Source organism: Thalassophryne amazonica, chromosome 7, assembly GCF_902500255.1.
Source record: "Thalassophryne amazonica chromosome 7, fThaAma1.1, whole genome shotgun sequence".
Taxonomy (NCBI): domain Eukaryota; kingdom Metazoa; phylum Chordata; class Actinopteri; order Batrachoidiformes; family Batrachoididae; genus Thalassophryne; species Thalassophryne amazonica.
The window spans coordinates 95,067,357-95,082,454 of record NC_047109.1 but is presented as its reverse complement, the minus strand read 5'-3'; the positions used below and the strand labels follow the sequence as shown (position 1 = coordinate 95,082,454).

The window sequence follows — 15,098 nt, the reverse complement described above, 5'->3', positions numbered from 1 at the left end:
CCTGCGGGCCTCACACTTTGTCCCCCCCCAATTTCTAGTTCTAAATTGCGCCCTTGTATATATTACACAATGGGACTGCAGGTCTCCATAAGTGGTCAAATCCCGCGATATCACGCAGGGTTCAAACAAGACTGCGGTGTCCTATTATGATAGATATAGAACAGGCACCCAAGTATCATAAGTGAATTGTCACAGTACAACTATAAGTCTGTATTTTTCAAGATATTTACATAGGAGATTGAGAAATATGTATTCATATATAATGTACTTGGTGCTGTTAATGCCAAATCTTTATTTTGAGAATGTTGAGATCTTGTGTTAGAAATGTACATTTTTTTTTATGTGATGCCACTTGGCTTAACACCTTGAGATCCATTTGTTTCAACACAGAGTTAAATGTTGTATGTTTTCTACACAAAGAAATCATTGACACAGTTCTTCGGTATAATCTCAAGGTGCCCTCATGTCTGTGAGCTACTGGAAAGGTTGTTATTATAATAGCAGGTTATTCATTTGGTCGGCTTAAAGCTTTGTCCTTATGTAAATGGATCTTCCTTCATCTTGTTGTAGGAGTCCACTGATCTAGTTTTCCTATGTGTGTCGATCTGTCCTCCAGGCTTTGACAGCCTTTACGAGCGTGTTGGAAGAGAACGAGCTATCTCCAGAGCAGCAGAAAGTCAGAGTGGGCCTGAGGACAGAGCTGTAACTTGCAGCCTGCTGGAGAACAATCAGATCTGGGGCAGAGAAAATGAAAACGGAGCCGTGTTTTAGCCCAACCATCCACAGCCTTCAGCACTTCATGAGTGCTTTATACCCCTCAACCCCAATAAAGTTGAAACTAGGACAATATCATTTCATTACTTGGCAGGATTCTCTTAATCAATAACGGCTGCCTGGTAAATGTGAACAGAGAAATGAGTCGTTGGCCTGATACTGGAAATGTACTGTGGCTTCAAAACTGCTCAGTTTGTACATTTTTGTAGCACAGGCAATGATTTAGCCAGAATTATTGTGATTGTTGGTTGGTTAGAACCTTTATAAGTTGAGAACTGCTGTATGGGGAAAACATAATCACACCATTGGAAGCAGCACTTCAACACAGTGATTTTAGGCTATAAATAAGCTACAGCACTTGGAGATTACCTGCTTTTCCCAAACATAACCGACCATTACAATAATCCAACCTGGCTGTTTGAGCAGGCCATCCTGGTACCCAAAAGGTTTGTCAACCACATGAGTTGCTACCTGCTACACAAGCTGCCAGCAGATGTTCAAGTTCAGTCCCCTCTTGACAAGATCAGTTTGTTCCAACTTTCACTGAAAACTTCATAACTATTCCATTCAAGTCTACTCCTCTTCTGCTTTGACAGGGTCAGTTTATCTTAATCTTAATTTAAAATACAATAACTATTCTATTACAGTGCTTTAAATAAACAGGTTCAGTTTCAGATTGATTCTTTGTTATAGGTGGAAAAAGAAGAAGAAGCTGTCAACTATCCCACTGAGTTCCAGGGCTGCTCCCACACAAGTTTACCTGAAAAGATGGAGCACAGATAATATATAATTCTAGACTTTTGATGACGTGTACCCGTGATTATGCGGTGCTTTGTTTTAATTAAACAGTCGGATTCCCCTGGGTCGCATACATCCACCATGCTTGTAGCCCCCTGGGTTGCATACATCCACCATCCTTACCAGGTCTGCATAATCACGGGTATACCGAAATCAAAAGTCTATAACTGCTTTATTATATGGTAAACAAGAAAACTGGGAGTTTGTCAAACATACTAAAACTGAAAAATCAATCTCAAGTTTCAGCTCTTTATTATTACTGTCATACTGCACCAACTAACATCCCATCGATCGACTGGCGATGCCTGTTAAGTCCATGACGAAGAGTCATCAGGTTTGTTTTCTTATAAAGTTCCGCCATTCGCCTGTCTAGCTTCCGCGTAAAATTGACCTAGTACTCCGTCAAGCATCCGTCTGTCATAAGTTTCAAAGTTGGGTGCGTGTCCCTTTTCAGTGACGTACTTGCGAAACAGTTTGGCTGCTGACTGTGTATTTCTGCGGGTGTTCTTCGCATCTTTTTCGTGTAAAATTCATTTAAGTCAGCGTCGCTAACAGACGCAAACCTGTTTTCTGCCATCTTGTTAACAAACTGACAGCCAAAGTAGGTGTTATATTGCGTTATCTGATTGGTCGTTATCGATAGGTGTCGCTCAATTAGCTAGCGTTACACTGCACGTGAGGTGTACTCGTTTCGCATGCGCGGTCTACTCAGCTCCACCAGCGGTCAACTCGGCATGTGGTACAGCTCAGAAAGTGTCGAATGGGCCAATCAAAAGTTGGCAAAATCCCATACCATATAATAATGCTGCTTATACCCCCGTCACACATAGCCGGAATCACGCAGAGTGGCGTCAAACTTATGAAATGATGCACATCCGAAAGGTGTTGGATTTCAGTTCCAAAACGTTCTGACAGCCATCTGTGGAAATCGACACACTTGGTGAAAATTGGCCGGTGGCACATGTTCATAATTCTCTGAGCGCAGTCGAGATGGGACACCCATCCGACAGCGATCCATGTGTTATCTGAGGTCCATCTAACCGCAAGTTACATATTCTGATGACGGTAAAATGGGATCCGAAAAGATTTGAGCGCATATGAAGGAACCTCCAGATGGTTCTGGCACAGTATGCCTGCCGGTATGACCTGCAGTGCCACATATAATAATGCCCCCCCTGCTCCCCACCCCGTCTGAAGTGCAAAGGAATGTTGAACTGTATGTGGCACACTTCATCATGATAATAATTCATTATTATTATCATGTACAGTGAATGTGAGCAGCTATCAAACTGAAAATTCCATGCGCCGCTGCGCACATGGTGCCGCGAATCTGAATGGGCAGTTATATCATCAATAGACCTTACAGTACAGATATTTATCCATTCCTTTTTATGGGCAACGTAAATAATGCAAACTATTGTCTCCATGATAACACGGGCAGCTGCCTCTCCGTGGAGCACAGTAATTCGTCACTGCACGCGTCAAGCTCAGAGCCGGATGGGACTGATGTTGTTATAAATGTTCACCTTCTAACCCTGTAGGAGATATGGATGGATGTCATTATTGTCATTGTCATTACAAGTGCAACAACAATGAGATTACGTCCAGACTCAAATTGCCACAGACAAGATACAGCAATTAATCCACAATTATTACTTGTGGATTAATAATAATGGCACACATCAGAATTAAGGCAACACATATACATTTGACATTGTTTGCGTGCATTAAACTTGAAACAGTCCATTGTCCGAATTGAGGCGATGTAAGTATGTGGTAGCTGCAGCAACATGTAGTCGTGCTGCCACCAGCTTGGGGGGGGAGGCCCAAGTTTTGTATGACATGGAGCTTGTGCCAGGCCGTTACAGCGCATTAATAAACATGAATCTCACCTCCAACAGCGCTCCAGGAGTGTTTCACAGCACCATGAAGCTGCGGTTAGACTCCTCTCACCCAAAAGAAAAATTATTCCATATGATAATCCAACTATCGCGGTGTCCAGAGTTGCGTTCTGCTGCTGAAGTGGGCAAACAAGAAAGAAGAAAGTTCTCTGGAAAGGCTGAGGGACTGCACGGCCCAACTGCCAGAAAACATTGGAGCGAAGCTGTCCACGTGTCCAGTGGCAGGCGCGTGCTGGGCACACATGGCCCTTGCAGTGTTATGCACACACACACACACATACACACAGTTGAGTGATGATTACAGCCCCATGTGTGTGCGCAGAGCGCAGGTGTGCTACACACACACGCGCGGACGTGTGCGAGAGGAAAACAGCACTCTGGTTTGCCTTGCAGACGTTTGGAGATCGGACAGTCTGAGCGCCTTTTATAGCCGTCTGACAGCAGTCTGTGTCATCCACCTGCTGTCTACTTAGGCTTCGGATGCCATCGTGCAGGTGTGGACGAGGTACTCCGGATGAGTTTGGATCACGGCTGGCCACGCCTCTTTTCTTACAGACTGTGCCGGATAATGGAAATATTTGCCGTGTTACAATGGCTCTTCCACATTCTTGCTATGTGTGATGGGGGCTTTAGAAATCTGGATCCTCCACACCTCTGCGATTGTACAAGAACAACAATCAAGAGGATGATGAAAATGTCCTGCAACCCACTATTCTTGATGGGAAATATCAAGGAGAATCAGCATTCATTTATAAGATTCTACTCTTCCCCTCTTTCACCAAGCTGTCTAAGCTGTCCAAGTTATCAAGGCTGCAGTTCAACTGAGAACAAGGTTTGCAATGTCCATCAACTAGGCACAGGGTCAGAGTCTCAAGGTCGTGGGGGTGAACTTGAAGGAGCCTCTGGTCAGCCATGGCCAGGTATACTATACCTGCTCGCAAGTGCCACAGTTCATACACAAATCAAATCAAATTTCAAATCAAATTTATTAATTTATATAGCGCCAATTCACGATGAAATTGTCTCAAGGCACTTCACACAACATAAAAAAACAATTAAAAATTTTAAACACAATAAAAAGACGACCATAAAAGAATACAAGAATATAAACACACCATAACACTAATGATAAAACAGGGAAAACAAATGAGTCTTTAAACGTGACTTAAAAGTCTCCACAGTATCCGACTGCCGAATGTGTGCCGGGAGATCGTTCCACAGAGCTGGAGCACGGTAGGAGAAAGCTCTGTGACCGGCAGATTTTTTATTCATCCTGGGAACACACAGAAGTCCAGCACCCTGAGAACGCAGGGCCTGAGCCGGTACATAGGTGCTTACCAGGTCAGCCAGATAGGGAGGTGCAAGTCCATGAACAATGTTATAAACTAATAACAGTACTTTAAAATCCGATCTCACAGGAACAGAAAGCCAGTGCAGGGACGCCAAAACGGGCGTAATGTGGTCAAACTTTCTGCTTTGTGTCAAAAGTCTGGCAGCAGCATTTTGAACGAGTTGAAGACCCCTAATCCTGGACTGCGGTAAGCCAGAAAATAGAGTATTACAATAGTCCAATCAAGAAGAGACAAATGCATGAATCAAAGTCTCAGCATCAGCCATAGACAGGATGGGACGAATCTTCGCTATATTTCGCAAATGGAAGAAAGCAGTCCTCGTAATGTCTCTAATGTGGAGATAAAAGGACAACGTAGGATCAAAAATTACTCCAAGGTTCCTCACTTTATCCGTATGATGTATAACACACAAACCTAAGCTAAGTGCTAGCTGATCAAATTGATGCCGATACCTCGCTGGACCAAGAACCATAACTTCAGTCTTATCAGAATTTAAAAGTAGGAAGTTACTAGACATCCAACTTCTTACTGACATCCAACTTCTTACTAATTACACCATTTTCAAGGTCAAATTCAAGTACTTTCAAGATCCATTTTCAAGCTTTTCCCCACATCCTACAGCTGTGGTAAGTTGCATTTTTACACAATCACCATCAAGACAACTATTATGTGAGAACAGAGCTTTTAAAGCAGCAGTGACATTATAACACACACTATCACAAACTAAACTATGCTGAACATTACGATGCAAGACAAATACAGGAATGCAAACAACAAAAAAAGAGTTGGGTTTGTCATCGGACGTGTAGTGTACAGATTCATGATCCAATCTGGACGGATACAGTAACATTTCTTTAATATCACACTGATGAATAATGAATTGGATTCAACCAATGTAATATTATGTAGGACATCATCACTGTTGACTACAAATCCTTATCCATCAGTGCAGTCTGCAGTCTGTGATGTGCATTCTGCTTTGCCGTCTTTTAAGTATTTTAATACAAGAGATAAAACTTTATAAATGCCATGCAAAAGAAACAGCTATTTCAATTGACAGTTTTTAAGACCTGAATTTTTACTTTTCTCCAACCACTGGAGGAGTGTTTGAGTTGAAGATGATGGTACTTTTCCTTCCCACAGGTCCGTGTTGGTTACATTTAGTGACTCTGAGAACTGATCCCAGAGCTGCCAGCAGTTTTTTTTTTTTCCCCCACTGTTTTGTTCTCACATCACCCGTTGGTTCAAACCCATCATGTGATAAAAAGGCACACTCTGATTGCTCCGGCACCGTTTATCGCACACACACGTTTGGATTGCGTCTTCTAGTCTGCCTCACTCGGCCACACAGCGCTGGAATTTTAATGAGCATTTTCATGAAAATTATGCATTCAAGTTGCCTCCAGACACGTGAGCTGCTGTGGCATCACCCTCCACACTGAACTCTTGGAAATGAGCGCTTAGATTTTAGACTGCGTCATGCTCCGTTCAAAACAGCTTAAGCTCAGGTTGAGCTGTTTATGGAAAACTCTGACTTCATTTTCAATTATCCACACAAGTGAAATACAGGAGTATTTTATACCGGCTAAAATGTAGATGAGGAGAAAAATCGATTTCAGTTTGTGGACGTTTTGGACAGATAAGGCAGTTTCACCACATTTAGCTTTGAGATTTCTATTAAGTCAAACACCACCATGAAATAAATTTCCACATGAATCCGTGCACCTGCCAGCTGCCCGATGGTGGAAATTGGCCCTTAGAGGAGAAATGGAAGTCTATTGTTGTGTTGAGCCTGCTCGAGGATCCTTAATTAAACTGTCACCTGGAAGTTGAAATGTAATCTCCAGCTTTGTTATCCAAGCCAGAATCATTTGGCTCCACTGTGCGTGTGATGGGCTGCTTGATAATAATGGTTCAGGACCCAATGATGCAGAGGTTATGTAATGGTAGAGTTCACAAACCATAAGGAAAAAAAAACTCTCTAACCTGTCGCACCTTGAAATTGGAAATCACCCGCAGAATTATTTTCCAATCTATTTACTCAGATCAGGTCTGGAAGCATGCGCTGGTGCTGCACATCAGCGCATCCACCTCGCTGTGGAACTTCCGCGGCTCCTGACTGGCAACTCTCAAGACAGACAACCAACCAGTCTACAGCCCAAAAAACATGTATTTGCTGCAGCCGGGTGAAACGTGGCTGTGACCTTGACCTTTTCAAGTTATTGGAATCCTCAACGCTGACACACAATATTGTATCATTCAAGGTTGGGTTTTTTTGTTTTATTTTATTTTTTGCATACATCAACATGCTGACTTCATATCAGAATTACACCATCACACAAAGATATTTTTTTTCATATGAAATCATGAGTTTTCATTATGCTTATGCTCTTGTTTTTTCCTCATTTCTTTTGTTTAATGTTGCTTTCATTTCATTTATGTTTCTTTTATTCATCATTCATCTCTTGTTTCAATGTTAGATTTCTTTTTCAACATTATTTCTATGAATTTAGATTATTTCTGTTCTCCTGATGTGCAGCAAAAAGATAATTGTACATTACTAGTACAATAAGTACATTTTAATTTATGCCATTGCAAATACAAAAGTAAATCAGGCTTGTCAATATAAACATTTCTAAAATTATCTTCCTTAAACTCAAACTCAATGCAAATCTCTACAACTTGATATAAAGTAATTCAAAATATAAAAGCCAAGATGAGGAGTTGCCTACGTAATGGGCCCCTTTGGTATGATACCTGTAAATAATCTGTTTTATTGCCAGTTTTCTTCAGACAAGTCAGGGGATGGATACAGAGGAGGATTTTCTTAAAAAGACTACAGCTACAATTTGCCAGAAGGTACATCTGAGATGCAAGTCTAGATATGATGTTTTGGTGAAAGAAAATCCTCCCCTGTATCACTTCATCATGAAGCTGAAAACTGGTGATACAAGATCCAAAACATGCACTGTGCACAATTTCTCCAATCACAGTCACATAAGCCTATAACTTCTTCTGGGTTGTCTGGGTGTCTTGGTGGCTTTCCTCACTCTCAGTCACTGAGTTTTTCAGAACACAGATTTACCACAGAGTGCCATACTGTTTGCATTTCTTCATAATTGATGTAAATAAAGTCCAAGACATATTCAGTGACTTGGAAATGTTCATGTATCCATCCCCTCACTTGTCTGAAGAAAACTGGCAATAAAAGCGATTATTTACAGGTGTTATACCAAAAAGACCCATTACTTATGTGACCCATCATCTTGGCTTTTATATTTTTAATTAATTTATATGAAATTGTAGAGTTTTGCTTTGAGTTTGAATTTAAGAAAGATAATTTTAAACATTTTATATACTGAGAAGCCTGATTTTTTTTTTTTTTTTTTTTGTATTTGAAATGGTATAAATAAATTAAAATGTGTGAAATACCAAGGGGCCAAATACTGTAGGAGTTGCTCCAACACCAGCTTTAACATGTCACCCAAAATGTATTTATAAATGTGGTTATACCTTAATTAGGTTCCTGATTTATGACAGAAATAAAATGGGACATTTTTCTCAAATTTTACCTTGACATAATTTGTTGAGGGATTGTTTGACATTTTGATTATTGTTTAAGCCCAAGTTAAATGCAAATTTACCCATTTGTAAAGAATAACGTGAGGGTAAAAATACAAATGATGGATTCTTGTGGTTGTAACCCAAACTACCATATTTTTTATTTTGATGATGGAGAAAATTTTTTGCCAGATATGATCTTTTCTTTGTTTCAAGTTATAGATCAAAAATCGAGATGTCAGTGGATAGGAGTTGGAATACCCATATGGAGACCTGGGTTCGATTTCATGCTGGAGAACCCAGGGATAAACAAAGGCACCAATGGGCCTTAGGGCCTATAACAAATCCAACAACAACAACCGCAGAATGCCCTTCCTGAGGCAACTCCAATGTAACCATTCAAGTACTAGCCAGGTCCTGCACTGCTGAGCTTCTGAGATCTGACAGGTCAATACCAATATAAAGTCACTATAAAGCTGCAGAAAACAAATAGGACCTAGACATTCTTAATTGTTGGGCAGGAAGTCTTGATAAATTAAAACCAAGGTACAAGCAGTTACAACAAACAAAAATTTTTTTAAAGCTTGCAGTCAAATATGTCAATTGCCAAGGTCAAGTCTCATTACTTGACTTTCATGAACAAAAAGAGGCCTTCACTGCAAACGACACCCAGCCAAGTCCATGAACAATGAGCTGGCCTACAGAGAAGAGGTGAGGCAACTTTTAGACGGGTGTACTACAAACAACCAGGTCCTGAAGGTCAAAAAACTAAATAGATCATCGTTGACCTCAGGAGGACCAGGCACAGTCACGCACAACTCTTCACCAATGACACCACAGTAGAAGCAGTCAGTAGCACTAAGTTACTGGGTATGCAGATCACAGACAATTTGACACAGTCCTTTAAAAAAGACAGAGTGTTAAGGGAGCACAGCAGCATTTTTTTCTCTGTCTGATATCCCCCGTACAGATATATATATATAAACACGCAAACAGTATCGCCCGAATATGAAAGCTGCTGCTGACGGTGTTGAGCTCATAGTCAGACCTGTTCGCTTTCTTCACCTCCACTAACTTAATTTTCATATCTGACTTGGTTTTTCTAATCGTGTTTTTAGCCTCCTGGTTTGTAAAACAAAAATACATATGGTCATGGTAACCAGTCCGATATGGGAAAACAGCCGACTGGTAATCAGCCAATCAGAGCGCACATAGCGTTGCAGCCTTATAATAAAGTAGTGTATAAGAACATGACAACTTTGCAATATTTTTGTAGTCATATGTGCAATACACACTATTTTTAGCATTACTTTAGCATTGTACAGTATTTATACTCATATACTCGTGTGCACTGTTTGGTGAAGAGCTTGAAATGACAATAAAGCCTGTCTATCCATCTACTGACCCGTCGCTTGCTAAGCTCTGCTCATTGCTGCAGTGCTCTGGTGACTATAAAAAGGTGACTTTATTTGCCATGCTCTGATCCAGTCCTATGACAGAGGGGCTATTTTGCCATCTGGAGATAGACTCACTTTTCTTGCCCTTTTCATGTCCCTTTGAATCCAGAATTTGAAGCTGCAGAAGAGACGAGCAGCACACTCACATGCTGACAGGTCAAGGCAGGTCCACCTGGACGTTTTGATCTGGCGGACTCTTCTGCACCACACTGGGGTCAAAGCCCTCAGATGTATCCATCTATAGTGTGCTGGTGATGACAACAGAGGCTGCTTTTGATATTGCATGTCCCATCATCTGCCCCCAAACAGACAGGATGAAAGCCTGACCTCTGCTCCCTCTCTGCTTGCTGCACATTTCTCTGAGGCTCAGAGCTAAACAACCCAGAAATGTGACCAAATCGCCAGCTCTGTACTCAGCAGAGGGGAACACTAATGCACTATATAGAGTGCTTGGGGAATTCCAAACTTCATTTATCATGTTAAAACAAACAAGAGGAAAGGAAATACTGCAGAAAATTTTATTCCAGGTCAGACTGTGTATAGAAGAAGAGAGATTCATGTTGAATTACCTTTTCGAGCAATGCGGATGCAGTTTATTCTGGACTCCTAAAAGAGAAAGAAAACACAAGATGTGAAAGAGTTTTTAATTTGCATTTTGCACATAAACATAATTAAAAGACTTGTCCTACAAACACTGAACTGGAATATGAGTTATAGATTAAATACTGTGACATCCAAAGACTGTAAAGCGGGCTTGAAGCTCAGATGAGGCGGTTCCAAATGATACCACCTTGGCAGTGCCCGACTCTGCCTCACGCCCAGCCAAAACATAAATTGGTAAAGAGGTGGAGAATGGGCAAGACTGGAATGAGCTGGACAGGGCAGCTGAAGCCTGAACATGGCCACCTACCTTGAAGTCACTAAGCCAGCTAAGGCTAATGGGTTAGGTCATCAGAGTTCTTTTTTTTTTTTAGCAGTTTTAAAAACTGCTAAAAAATGTTTTTCAGTTAATGCAGTGACTAAGACGTGGTTAAAAGATGAGTATGTTGACTCTGTCCAGTTTGAGGGTTCTGCTTCTTTTTTTTTGTTGCCAAAAATAGGGTGAATAAGCGGGGTGGAGGTGTGGCACTCTATGTTAGATCTTGCCATTACTGTGAAATTGTTCACAATATGTCCTTTTCTTTGGACATCATCATGGATTGTGTTACTGTGGAAATTACATGCGAAAAATCCAAAAACATAATTATAAGTTACATCTATAGAGTTTCCGGATATAACAAATATTTTTGTGGAGAAAATAACAGAATTGTACAACTCAGTTAAAAATAATAAGCTTTTCTTTGTTTGTGGAGAGTTCAACATAGATTTTCTAAATACTTACAGTCAAATACAAATAGCTGAATTTTTAGACTCTGTGTTTTGTATGGGATTGTATCCAGTAATAATGCATCTAACTAGGATTACTACAAACTCATCGACACTTGGGAATTTAACGGGTGGGTTGCTTATTAGTGACATTAGTGATCACTTGCAGTCTTCGTTGCTTATAATTCCTTAGTTGATAAAATTGAACATACTGAAATCACAAATTTCAAAAGGAAAATAGAGGAATCTATGGCAAATCTTAGAAAAGATTTAATGCACCAAAACTGGCGTGACACTTATATCGAGGATATTGATCAATCATATGAATCATTTATCTCCATTATTTCCATTTTATACAATAAACATTGCCCATTGATGTTAAAACTTGGTAATGAGCGAAATACCACTAAACCCTGGATCACAAAGAGACTGTTGAATGCAAGAAAAAATTTCTGTACAATCAATTCTTAAAACTCAGAATATTTGAGGCTGAGAGTAAATACAAGACATTAAAACAAGCTTACCAATATTATGCGATCTTGCAAAAGGCAGTACTACAGTGATTTATTGGAAAAAAAAACATTAAAGGTACTTGGAAGCTATTAAATGAAATGATCAAAAATAAAAGAGTTGTCAAAGCCTATCCAACATATTTTTACACAAATACTGAAACAATTGTTAAGGAAAAGGAAACCATAGTAGATCATTTTAATAATTATTTTGCTAATGTGGGGAAAAAAATTAGCAAATTCAACAGTACCTTCTAATATGCATTCTTGGGATAACAGTATAATAAGAAATAACCCTTCGGATTCAATGTTTATCAGAGAAACTGATGAATATGAAATAATTGATATAGTTCATGAACTAAAAGGAAAAAAAAATCTACGGATTGCGTTAATTTTAAATGTTTTTGATAAAAAATATTACTGATTGTGTTGCTAAGCCTCTAACTTATATTTGTAATTTTTCATTAATGACTGACAGATTTCCTTCCAAAATGAAAATAGCTAAAGTAACACCACTGTTCAAATCTGGTGACTTTCAAACTATAGGCTAATCTCATTGTTACCTCAGTTTTCAAAAATTTTGGAAAAGGTATTTATTAAGAGGTTAAATGATTTTATATCTAAACAACACATACTAAATGAGCAGCAATATGGATTTAGAAAAAATCGGACTACTTCATTGGTGGTGATTGATTTTGTGGAACATATTAAGAATGCAATTGAAAACAAGCAATATACAGTAGTGTTTTTTCCACTTACAGAAAACATTTGATAGTATAGATCACACCTTATTACTGGATAAACTATGGAAGTATGGTATCAGAAGATTAGCTCATGACTGGATAGCAAGTTATCTGCACAATAGGTATCAGTATGTTCATGCTGGTGGGGTAAATTCTGAATTCTTAAAGTGTACTTGTGGGGTCCCCCAGGGCTCAGTCCTTGGGCCTTTGTTGTTTTGTTTGTATATTAATGACATATGTTTGGTTTCAAAAAATGTGAGTTGCATATTGTTTGCTGATGACATGACTGTGTTTTTTAGTGGGGATCATTTGGGAGAGGTTCTGGACATGATGGAGAGGGAACTACAGACGTTCAAAGAATGGTTTGATTCAAATAAATTATCGCTTCATTTTGGTAAAACAAAGTGTATCATATTTGGAAATAAACCCAGGAATTTATCTAGGAATTTACTTGTGAACGATATTGAAATTGAACTTGTAAATGAAACTAAATTTCTTGGGGTTTTTATTGACGAGAAAATGAGTTGGGAAACACATATAAATTACGTTAAATCAAAAAAGTCAAAAGCCATTGCCATTTTGTATCAAGCACAATACTTCCTCCCACAACAGTTATTAGTTACCTTATATCATTCATTACTAGTTCCGTACACGACCTATTGCATTGAGGTTTGGGGAACTACCTACAAAACGAATACAAATTCAATATTCTTACTAAAAAAGAAAGGCATAAGAATTATTAGTAATAAACCATATCGTGAGCCAACAAATCCATTGTTTGTCTGCTTAAACATTTTAAAATTTTGGGACCTAATTGATTATAGCATAATACAAATTATGTTTAAAGTAAAAAGTAACCTTTTACCACAAGGGGAGGTGATGGTCTAGTGGTTAAGGCATTGGGCTTGAGACAGTTCAAATCCCAACCTGACTAGAACGCTAAGGGCCCTTTGGCAAGGTCTTTAATCCCCTATTGCTCTCGGTGTGTAGCGAGCGCCCTGTATGGCAGCACCCTCACATCTGGGTGAATGTGAGGCTTTGAGCATCTGATGCAGATGGAAAAGTGCTATATAAATGTAGTCCATTTACCACAACATGTCCAGGACCTGTTCAAAATGAGGGACTCCAGTCATAATTTGCGAGGAACATTATTATTTCAAAAACCGAAGATTCAAACTACAGTAAAAAGTCATTGTGTCTCTGATAAAGGTGTTAATATTTGGAATTTGTGCCCAGATAACATAAAGTCGCTTGGTAGCTTGGTTGGCTTCAAAAGGCTCTTCAAAAATTATTTAATTACTTGTTACAGCATGATGAATTAGGTTTATCGATTTTGTTTTGGTTTTTTGGGGTTTGTGCATGGTCCACTGCTGTTGCATGTTTGTGTTTTGAAATCTTAGTTTAGTGATTACTTTAAATTTTGTATCAGTTGTCATGGGTATGTGTGTGTGTGTGTGTATATATATATATATATATATATATATATATATATATTCTTTTGGTTAAAGGGGTGGGCGCTTATAAGCTTGGGCGCTTTGTCGGATTGATTTCTTTGTTTTCACTGTGAGGTTAATTTGTCATTTTGGTCTGTGTGTGCTGAATAAATTCATTCATTCATTTCGGATGACTGATTAAACCACATTTTTTGTGGACTAGGTGGTGGTACTTATAATGGGTGGCTTGGGTATAAATAATAAAAACTACAACCATCATACTGCCTATAACTCTAGCACTATCACTGTAGCTAGCATCATGAAGCTACGAATACCTGCTAATTAGTATTAACGGTGTTAACATACAGCTTCAATAATACTAACATTTCACTGAAAAGAAAAATACTGAAGCACAGACTTCTTAGATTATTCATTCATAGGATTAACTGCACAGCAAGCGATATTATCTCAGATATATTTTTTATAAAACTCTTCGAAAGACAAACATAGTAAAGTCCACAGCAGCAACTGTGAGCGGGGCCCTAACTGAAAGCAGCCATGTCCGTAAACGAATCATAACTTTATAGGTTCTTAAAATCTTTCAAATTGATGAGTTATATAAAAAAATTGCCCTTCTTATAGCTAGATATAGACAACAAAACCACTTTTTGTACTAGGCTGTAAAGTTGGACAATTTAACATGGGTTTCTATGCACTGTAAAACTCAATGAGTTAGTTGAACTCAAACCATTTGAGGAAACCATTTAGCCTCCACCAAGCCTTAAACCATTTGAGTTTGCCAACTTAAATAAAATAATTTTCAACAATTTAATTGTTAAAGTTTTAGTAACTTAATGTATAGTTAATTAAACTGATGTAAATCTAGTTTATGTTTTTCAGGAAAAAAGTGACAAATAAATGTCTGCCTAAAAAATTTGCATTACATTTTGGATTAGATTTTTTGATACATTCTTTGGTTTACTTGTTGACTGTGCGTTGTGTTATTATGACTCTGCCCATTCGCTCCCTTTGGGACACAAACTCACAATCTCTGGCATGGAAGTTGGACTCTCTAACCAAGCCTAAAACCCAGGGCTCTGGCCTTGTGACCAGAGAATTCTTTTGAGCTGTTGGGAGTGAGGTTTACTAACTACATATGCACAGCGACACCTGCTGGCCTCCGTTACATAAATGCACTGGAAATA

At 39.0% G+C, this 15,098-nt stretch overlaps 1 protein-coding gene across 2 annotated transcripts in view; it reads right to left on the bottom strand.

The window, feature by feature from the left end:
• The window catches only part of ptprub (protein tyrosine phosphatase receptor type Ub), a 700,336-nt gene that overhangs the window by 164,036 nt on the left and 521,202 nt on the right, over positions 1-15,098 (bottom strand). For both annotated transcript variants that reach the window (XM_034175133.1, XM_034175134.1), the window contains exon 13: positions 10,413-10,449. In XM_034175133.1, the coding sequence (XP_034031024.1) occupies positions 10,413-10,449 (37 nt within the window). The remainder of the gene's footprint in view (positions 1-10,412; positions 10,450-15,098) is intronic.